Here is a 10,595-nt window from a genome sequence, read left to right on the forward strand (position 1 = left end):
CTGATAATAACATGTTCAGCAACTTACATGGATCCCCCAAACATTAGTGTTATTATTACTAAGTCTTACTGTACTTTTGTTTTGTGTACTTTTATTTTAATTATTAAGCCTACGGGTGACATTGTCATTGCCATTTAACTAATATTCTTTTCTGCTGTCCCTATCAGATTCAAAATGCCATGGGGGTGCAAATTGAGCAGGAGAAGACCATCCTGCAACAGACTTTCATCACAGAAAAGGATGCATTGCTGAAAAGAGAGAGGGTCATTGAGGAAGAGAAGAAGAGGCTTGAGAAACAGTTTGAGGATGAAGTGAAGAAGGCCAAGGCGCTCAAAGATGAACAAGAGCGCCAGAGGAAACAAATGGAGGAGGAGAAGAAGAAACTCCAAGTTAGCATGGATGCTGCCCTCAAAAAGCAAAAGGATGCTGAAGCGGAGATGAAGAACAAGCAAAAGGAAATGGAGGAACTTGAAAGGAAAAGGCTTGAGCAAGAAAGGCGTCTGGCAGAGGAAAACAAACAGCTCAGGGAGAAACTTCAGAAACTTGAGGTCGCTCCGCAAGCAGCTGCAGCCCAAAACAAGGAAATGGAAGTCCAAACTGATAAGTTTACTGAAGAGCAGTTAGTTACAATGACAAAGGTAGTTACTACAAAGAAGGTTTTCAATGGTTCTGTTGAAGTGGATGGTGTGAGGAAAAATGGAGAACCGGAATTAGCATTCCATGGAATTAGGGAGAAGGTTCCTGCAGAAAGGCTCCATGACATTGGTATCTTGACCAAGAAAGAATATGACAAACTGAAAAAAGGTAAAGCCACTGTGCAAGACCTGGGAAAGATAGACAAAGTGAAATCATGTCTCCAGGGCCAGAACTGTGTGGGAGGCTTATTGACCCCATCAAAAGAGAAAATGAGCATCTATCAGGCAATGAAAGAACAGAAAATCACTCCTGACATTGCTACAATGCTGCTGGAAGCCCAAGCAGCATCCGGTTTCATTGTTGATCCAATAAAAAATGAAATGTTCTCTGTTGATGAGGCTGTTAAAGAAGAGCTAATTGGCCCTGAGCTCCATAACAAAATGCTTTCTGCAGAGAGAGCAGCCACTGGCTTCAAAGATCCCTACACTGGAGCCAAAATATCTGTTTTTGAGGCAATGAAAAAGGGACTTATTGAGAAGGACCAGGCCACCAAACTACTTGATGTGCAGCTTGCAACTGGCGGAATTATTGACCCTGTTAATAGTCATAGAGTACCCCTTCAGATAGCCTATAAGCAGGGTCAATTTGATGCAGACATGAACAAGAAGTTAACTGACCCCAGTGATGACTGCAAATTATTCATTGACCCTAGCACTCAAGAGCAAATCACTTACAAGCAGTTACTGGAGAGATGCACCAAGGATGCAGAGAGTGGCTTACTCATCTTACCAGTAACAGAGAAAGCTGCCCAAAGTGGGAGATCATTCACAGATGAGGAGACTAAAGATGTATTCAGTAAAGCAAATGTCGATGTACTGTTTGGCCGGTTCAAAGGAAAAACAGTCACCATTTGGGAAGTGATTAATTCTGAGTATTTTACCGAAGACCAGAGGAGGGATTTGATTCGCCAATACAAGACAGGCAAAATCACAGTAGAAAAACTCATCAAGATTGTAATAACGGTCGTGGAAGACAAAGAGAAGAAAAATGTAAATATGTTTGATGGCCTGAGAACTCCAGTCTCTGCCAGTGAACTCCTAGATTCCAAGATCATAAACAAAGACCTGTTCAACAAGTTGAGCAATGGCAAAGTAACAGCTAAAGAAATAGCTGAGATGGATGCTGTTAAGAAGGCACTTCAAGGAACACATAGCATTGCTGGTGTGCTGAATGAATCTAAGGAGAAAATGCCATTCTATCAAGCTATGAAGAAGGAGATTCTATCACCAGAGACAGCAGTAAATCTCCTTGAAGCTCAGGCAGCGACTGGGTTTATAATTGACCCTGTTAAAAATGCTAAAGTCACAGTTGATGAGGCTGTTAAATCAGGTCTTGTTGGCCCAGAGCTGCATGAAAGACTTTTGTCTGCAGAGAGAGCTGTCAACGGCTACAAAGACCCATATACTGGAAAAACAATATCTCTATTCGAAGCAATGAGCAAAGGCCTTATAAAGAAAGATAATGGCATACGTCTTCTTGAAGCACAGCTCTCAACTGGGGGAATAATTGACCCCATTAAAAGTTATCGCATCCCACATGAAGTTGCCTGTAAACGTGGCTATTTTGATGACGAAATGAGCAAGACTTTGAACAAGAACACTGATGAAACAACAGTCTTCTATGATCCTAACACACAGGAGGGTGCATCTTATTCGCAGCTTTTAAAGAAATGTGTCACAGACAAAGAGACTAGCCTCCCGTTGCTCCCTCTCTCAACAAAGGCTTTAAAGTCAAAAGAAGACCGTCAAATTACGGAGGTCAAGACCAAAGAGGCTTTGAACCAGGCAACCATGGAGTTAGATTATGGTCCTTTCAAGGGACGAAAAGTAACTATCTGGGAGATCATACACTCTGAGTGCATCACTGAGGTGCAAAGAATAGAAATTATACGACAGTATCAAATGAGACAGGTGACAATAGAAAAGCTAATAACCATTGTGATGACAATGGTTGAAGAAAAGGAAGACAAAACAAAACAACTAAAAGAAAAGGCCTGTTTCGAAGGCCTCAGGGCACCCGTCACTGCCAGCTCATTGCTTGATTCCAACATCATTGATAAGGCAACCTTTGATCAACTCCAACAGGGAAAAAAGAAACCTAAGGAAATAAGTGACACTGACATGGTCCGGAAATATTTGCAGGGCACAGATTCCATTGCAGGAATCTGTCTGGAAGAGGAGAAACTAAGCATATATCAAGCAATGAAGAAGAACATCCTGCAACATAAGACTGGCCTTGCACTACTGGAGGCCCAAGCAGCAACTGGTTTCATAATTGATCCAATCAAAAATCAAAGATATATTGTGGATGATGCTGTAAAAGTAGGAGTTGTTGGCCCAGAGCTACACGAGAAACTTCTCTCAGCTGAAAAGGCAGTGACTGGATACAAAGATCCATACACAAGCAACAACATTTCCCTTTTACAGGCCATGAAGAAAGAGCTAGTGCTGCGAGAACATGCGATTCCCCTTCTGGAGGCTCAGTTTTCCACAGGAGGGATAATTGACCCAGTTAGCAGCCATCGTGTTCCTAGTGATGTGGCCATCCAGCGGGGCTACTTCAGCAAGCAGATGGCCAAGTCCTTCAACGAACCCTCAGGAGATGTTAAAGGCTTCACTGATCCCAACACTAATGAAATTGTTACTTATAAGCAGTTGTTGGAGAAGTGTGTAAAAGATCCGAACTCTGGTCTGTATTACCTGCCTCTGTCAAAGGTTGAAGAAGCCCCTGCCGCCCAAATTGAAAAGTCCTATCAGTACACAGAAGAACAGGCTCAGACAGACCTAGCTAACACTCAGGTTGATATCCCCCATGAGAGATTTGCAGGAAAGAGTGTCAACCTATTGGATGTCTTGAACTCAGATTTACTTCCAGGGGAGGAAAAGCGTAGGCTCATGGAGCAGTATCGCTCAGGAAAAATCTCAAGGGAGAGAATGGTTTTCATTATAATTGAAATCATTGAACACAGAGAGACTGTAATGACAGAGCAGCAGGGCATGTCATGTGATGTAATACGAAGAAGAGTTACCATTGAGGAACTTTACAGTGCCAGGATCATTGACATGCAAACATACAACCTACTGAAGCAAGAAAAGATGACTATTCGTGAGGTTATGGAAATGCCATCAGTGAAAAAGTATCTATTCGGTACTGGTTGTATTGCTGGAATTATGTCAGTCAATCCCCCAAAGCTCAGCATTTACCAGGCAATGAAGAAAGGGCTCATTAAACCTGAGATTGCATTAAATCTGCTTGAGGCCCAAGCTGCCACTGGATTTATCATTGACCCGGTGAAAGATGAACTTCTAACAGTTGATGAGGCTGTTCGCAAAGGTCTTGTGGGCCCTGAGATCCATGATAAACTCCTATCAGCTGAGAGAGCAGTTACAGGCTACAGGGATCCATACAGTGGAAAGGTTATATCTATCTTTCAGGCAATGAAAAAAGACCTTATTCCAGAGGACTATGCCCTGAGGCTCTTGGAGGCCCAAGAAGCTACTGGGGGATTAATGGATCCCGAATACTTCTTCCACCTCCCCACAGACGTAGCCTTGCAGCGTGGATACATCAACAAGGAGACACATGACAGAATATCTGATCCTAATGGGGGTGTGCAGGGTTACACTGATCCAACAACAGATGAGAAACACAATTACGCCCAGCTCCTGAAAATATGCAAAGTCGATAAAGAGAGCGGCCTGCGTCTGCTTTCACTGGCAGATAGAAGCCTTCTCTTCAAGGGTCTCAGAAAGCAAATCACTGTCGATGAGCTTCTTCGGTCTGGGATAATTGACCAAAAGACCTATAATGAACTCACTGAGGGTCTCATTACAGTAGAGGAGGTAAGCAGAGATGTGAAGAAGTACCTTGAGGGTGCCAGTTGCATCGCTGGAGTGTATGTAGAATCCAGCAAAGATCGCCTGTCCATCTACCAAGCAATGAAGAAGAATATGATCAGACCAGGAACTGCGTTTGAACTCCTTGAGGCTCAAGCAGCCACCGGATATGTCATTGACCCCATCAAGAACTTGAAGCTGAATGTCAACGAAGCTGTCAAGATGGCAATTGTTGGCCCTGAGTTCAAAGACAAGCTACTCTCAGCTGAGCGTGCAGTAACAGGCTACAGGGATCCCTATTCTGGCAAGATTATTTCTTTATTCCAGGCCATGAAAAAGGGTCTCATTCTAAAAGATCATGGTATTCGCCTGTTGGAGGCACAGATTGCTACGGGTGGAATAATTGACCCAGAGGAAAGCCATCGGCTGCCAGTGGAAAAAGCATATGAACGTGGCCTCTTTGACGAAGAAATGAACGAAATCCTCACTGACCCGTCCGACGACACTAAAGGTTTCTTTGATCCCAACACTGAAGAAAACCTGACATACTTGCAGCTCATGGAGAGATGCATGATAGACCCTGAGACTGGACTCGCTCTACTACTGCTAAAAGAAAAGAAGCGCGAGAGGAAGACGTCATCAAAGTCATCCGTGCGCAAACGCAGGGTAGTCATTGTCGACCCAGAGACAGGTAAAGAAATGTCAGTGTATGAGGCTTATCGCAAAGGCCTTATTGATCACCAGACTTATCAAGAGCTTGCTGAGCAGGAGTGTGAGTGGGAAGAAATTACAATCACCTCATCCGATGGCGTTGTCAAATCCATGATCATTGACAGGAGGTCAGGTCGGCAATATGACATTGATGATGCTATCTCAAAGGGACTCATTGACAAGTCTGCGCTTGATCAGTACAGGGCAGGGACTCTCTCTATAACAGAGTTTGCTGACATGCTGTCTGGAAACACGAGTGGCAGCAGATCCAGGTCATCCTCCTTTGGTTCCTCCTCATCTTACCCCATGAGTCCAGTTCCTGCTCTGAAAACACCAGCAACAACATGGAATGACCCAACTGAAGAAACTGGCCCTGTGGCTGGAATCCTGGACACAGACACACTGGAGAAAGTGTCTGTAACAGAGGCCATGCACAGAAACCTTGTGGACAATATTACAGGTCAACGGCTACTAGAGGCCCAGGCCTGTACAGGAGGCATCCTCGACCCAAATACTGGGGAAAAGTTCTCAGTTGCAGATGCCATGAACAAAGGACTGGTGGATAAGATTATGGTTGACCGTATCAATCTAGCCCAGAAAGCCTACAATGGATTTGAGGATCCTAGAACTAAAACCAAAATGTCAGCAGCCCAAGCCCTCAAGAAAGGCTGGCTGTACTATGAGGCTGGACAACGGTTCTTAGAAGTCCAGTATCTCACTGGTGGGTTGATTGAACCAGATGTTACCACCAGAGTACCCGTAGATGATGCTGTAAAGAAGGGCACCTTAGATGCGCGTACCGCACAAAAGCTACGGGACGTCAGTGCATACTCCAAATACCTCACATGCCCTAAAACCAAGCTCAAAATCTCTTACAAGGATGCTATGGAGAGAAGCATGGTTGAAGAAGGTACTGGACTGCGGCTACTAGAGGCATCATCTCAGTCAAGCAAAGGACAATACAGTCCATATAGCGTCAGTGGGTCAGGCTCAGGTGCCGGGTCACACTCCGGGTCAAGGACTGGCTCTAGGTCAGGTTCAAGGCGAGGTAGCTTTGATGCCACAGGATCCAGTTTTACAACTACCTTCTCTTCCCCCTCGTATGGATCACCAAGTTACACCCGCCGATACTGATAGCTTAAAGGACAAATATTGAACAGAAGACAACCACAGTGCCCATCATTCTCAAATGAATAAAGATTAATATTCTGCTCTGCACGTGGTTGCTAAGGGACCTTTAAAAGAACAGTTATTTTACAGGCTTAAAATGTTGTCCATGTCATGTTCATGTCCATATGTTGGCAACATTTAAGATATCTTATCAGAATAACAGCACTTTCTACAGTTGCATACAGAAAAGCTGCATTGCCTTTTTTGAAGTTAAACTATATGACAAAGTATCAAGTGATAAAGTATATCATATATTTTATATTTTTAAATTTTAATGTCATTAGGACTGTAGTGTTGTATAAGTACAATATTTTGTTTTTGTCCAGTATATTTTTTCTGCTATAGCCTATTATATCCGTAAAAGTGTTCATTTAATTCTTATTTTATTTTTTTAATCAAAAAAACAAATTGGGTTTCAAACAAAGCTGAGAAGTGTCTGTAAATGTCTGTATTTACAATTTGTAAAGTGGACTAGAGTTTATGTCCAGTATAATGATCAAGGCCACTCTGCAGAGCAGAATTAAAGCAGAATAAACAATTATTAACACTGGGGTGTGATGCAAGAATGCCAAGCTTCAAGATCTTCCCTCCATTCCTGCTACATTGCCACATTCTACCAATGTCTTGTCTAAATCCATCCCTGCTTCTCTTTCACAATACTTATAGTAATAATGAGTAATAATGATGAAAAATCAGTCTCTCCTGGATCATGGGAATTGCCTACAAGCTAAGCCTCACAGCCAAACAGCCACCCTTCAATTCATTTTGCACCTTTGCAAATGGACAAGAGCCTCATATACTGTAACTGCACATCAAAACATTCTCAAACTAAAAGGAGCAATAAAGCATAATATGGAAGGATTCATGTTGACCATTAGGACCATAAACACCATCTGACGGCTGTTGACTGATAATCCAAACTCCACAAGACACCACATAAAGGCTGACTGGGACCCTCAAAGTTGTAAGTACATGACATTGAAAGTCACATTGAATGAATTGTCAAATTAATTTAAGGTCTATGTTTATTTTATTTTAATTATTTTGTCATTATTGTATAGTAGCCTACTCTACTTCTAGATGTTGTGACTAATGTCTAATTGCTTTCCTTGGCATTGTGCTCTGTACATTTTTCAGATACTTCCCTCAAGCCATTTCCTGTCCAATCCGTTAGCCTGATGTCTTCCTGAGGTCCACCGGATGCACCCGGGCTGTGCTCTTACTGCTCCAGTCTGCACAGCAAAACCCTGAGTATTAGTTTAACTCTTTGCGTGTAAAAAAGGGACCCGTAAGATTAACCTTGTACAATGTACTGTAGGCCTTAAATGAATACTCAGGACTTAGCTGTATGGATTATAATCAACCACACACACACACACACACACACACACACACACACACACACACACACACACACACACACACACACACACACACACACACACACACACACACACACACACACACACACACACACACACACACACACAGGTATATAGAATATTAAGCTAAGCTGTAATTTGATTGATGCATGGCAGAAATTACTCAATACTCTTGGGGAGACCTTTTTTCACAGGCAAGCTGTATGGCACAATATAACCTCAAAACAATTACCATCCTCGATCAGTGTCACAACAACATACAGAGGCATAAATGTATGGACTGAATTATCAATAATTGTCGCTTTTAATGAATAATACATCTATTTTTGGGCATAGGAAATCTTGAGACAATTATTGTTATATTTCCTGTAAACTGCTGCTTAGATAAAGCATTATTGTTGAAAGTCATGGATTCACATTTCTTTGAGAAAGATCTTTAAGCTTTGCCACAGACTCAGACCCAGTGTTTGTACCACCATGTTGAATTGTTTTGATGTTAATTTTCCTTTGTAAAGCATCACATTTTATGGATTTTCACTTTATTTTCATATCATATATTTTGCCTTGCATGTTTTACTAATATTAAGAAGATGCAATATAAAATTGTTTTAATCCATTGGAGTTTCTCTTTTCTGTTTTCACATTTTAGAGGGCGTGAACGATTATTTTTAGTGAATTGGGTTAAAGGCCTTGTTTAAAATGGTGTATTTATAGTTAAATGGTGATAAGAAAATTTAAATGTAACACTTACATAATGTAAATAAACTTGGAAATGAGATACCCAACCAACTCTTATGTAATATATTATGATTTCACAAGTGGAGACAAGTTATGCTACATGCAGTGAATCTGATTATTTTGATGCTACAATTGATATTAATGGATAGATAGATGCACACTATGTTTTACAGCTCTGGTTACTCAAACAACTTTAGTATCCCCAATGCCATTTTTTACAGAAGCAAAAGGCAGTACTTTGTGTATATATGTATTGAATTTATTTCTTGAAAATAGATAATAAAAGAAAACCCATTGTGTTGTATTATTGTGTGGGCTAAATTCCTTGTGGATATTCCTTAGATATTTAATGAACCAACTGGAAACGAAACTATGAAAATAATTCTGAACTTGTAAGTAGACATTATCAAGGAGGAAGATTCTTTTTTCAAAAAAGTAAAACGTAATTCTTATGCGGACAAGCCCACCATTAAGTACAAGTATTAAGTATGTCTGGTTTGCCTGGTTGGTGCTAGCCTGTGCAGCATTCCTTTTCGGGTTTATGATCCGGTCGAGAGTGGATGATATCGCTACGTCATGTTGTAGTCATTGTTTGTAGTCCATCAATCTGGAACTTCCTTTTCCCTCAAACCGATTTTTCTCGATAAAATTTGCAGGCTACGAGAGCTTTTATTGTTATTCTTCCGGTTTGCGGGAAAGGAAGTTCCAGATGATGGTTCCTGCCTGATGACTACAACATGACGTATAACGATATCATCCACTCCAGACCGGTTCACACAGCAATTTTGTAACACAGACCAGGCTAGGTGGGTGGTGATCCACCGGAACTGAAGACGCACCCACAGCTGTGGTTGTATGATAAAGGGGGAGGGGTTTGGCACACAGTTGGGCAGATTTAAACATTTGTTTCCCTCCCAAGATAACAAAGTGGCAAAAACAAAGGAGACTAAATCCAAATATCACCTTAGAGATTGATAGTACCTGCACACCTTGACAGACAGGACAGACAGTATAGACTGCCAAAAAAGTATAACAGCTCACACTTATACACCCCATGGCCCCTCTCACCAGACAGAACCATATAACTAGGGTTATAATACTGTCACTTCTGTACACCTGGCAATAAACCAGCACAAACATGGACCCATTACACAGGCGTAGATTTATAGTAGATTTTGCTTTGGCCCAATTTGGCCCCAATCAGTGGTTGCAGGTGTGTTGCCTGGACTGGAGGCAGCCGCAGCATACTTTGATAAGGCCACTTTGAAGCCAGCGCACATCACAGTCCCCTGCAATAACAGGGAGAGGTGTCAATAGCGTTAACGCACCAACAGCCAATAGAATCGCATCAGATTTTCCCCTAGCCCTGGTCCAGTGCGTTAGCAAGTCTCTCACTGACGCACTGGACCAGGGCTAGTTTTCCCCAAGCAAGGCAGCAAGTAGGGACAGCATACTGTAGCTTGATAGGGCCACTTTGAGGGGCAGCACACATCACACTCATATAACTGGTCACCAAATGGTGACAGTATTGCACTGTAATAACAGGTAAATAAAGCTTTGCTATTACACACTATAGTTACTATCCACTCCTGCCCCGCGAATGGACGGCCAGACCTGGGTGTGGCAGGCAGCAGGGTCATCCCTGTCCATCATGGTAGTAAGTGATATCAGTCATGCTTCACGCTATTTTGCAATATATGTAAATGAATTAAATATACACAATATACAAAACATGGGGTCAATTTCCTTCATTTCATGAGTCTGAATAGGAGAGAGTGTTGGATTATCCCGTCGTCAAATTATAATATGTTGAGTTTGATTGACTGATTGAAAATTGTATTCACGGTTCATTTCAAACAAAAGGTGCACAAGTCAATACAAAAACTGCTATAAGAATAAACCAAACCATAAGAAGCACTTGTTTACATCAGAGTCCTCCATTTTCAATTCATCAGAACATTTAAAGACGTACAGATATATATACACTTCTATTAAAAAAGAGAAAATCATCATACAGTTAAAGAAAGTAAAAAAGAGGGGAAAACGTGTACAGTATGAACTA

The 10,595-nt window shown here is 41.7% G+C and overlaps 1 protein-coding gene across 18 annotated transcripts in view; it reads left to right on the plus strand.

Annotated features, from left to right (window-relative positions):
* The window catches only part of pleca (plectin a), a 113,686-nt gene extending 104,849 nt beyond the window's left edge, over positions 1 to 8,837 (plus strand). For all 18 annotated transcript variants that reach the window (XM_083789378.1, XM_083789379.1, XM_083789382.1 and 15 more), the window contains 2 exons: positions 168 to 7,377; positions 7,551 to 8,837. In XM_083789378.1, coding sequence (XP_083645504.1) covers positions 168 to 6,377 — 6,210 coding nt within the window. In that variant the 3' untranslated portion in view covers positions 6,378 to 7,377; positions 7,551 to 8,837. The remainder of the gene's footprint in view (positions 1 to 167; positions 7,378 to 7,550) is intronic.
* Positions 8,838 to 10,595: the final 1,758 nt, after the last annotated feature.

This window comes from Protomyctophum parallelum (assembly GCF_964188405.1).
Source record: "Protomyctophum parallelum genome assembly, chromosome: 1".
Lineage (NCBI taxonomy): Eukaryota > Metazoa > Chordata > Actinopteri > Myctophiformes > Myctophidae > Protomyctophum > Protomyctophum parallelum.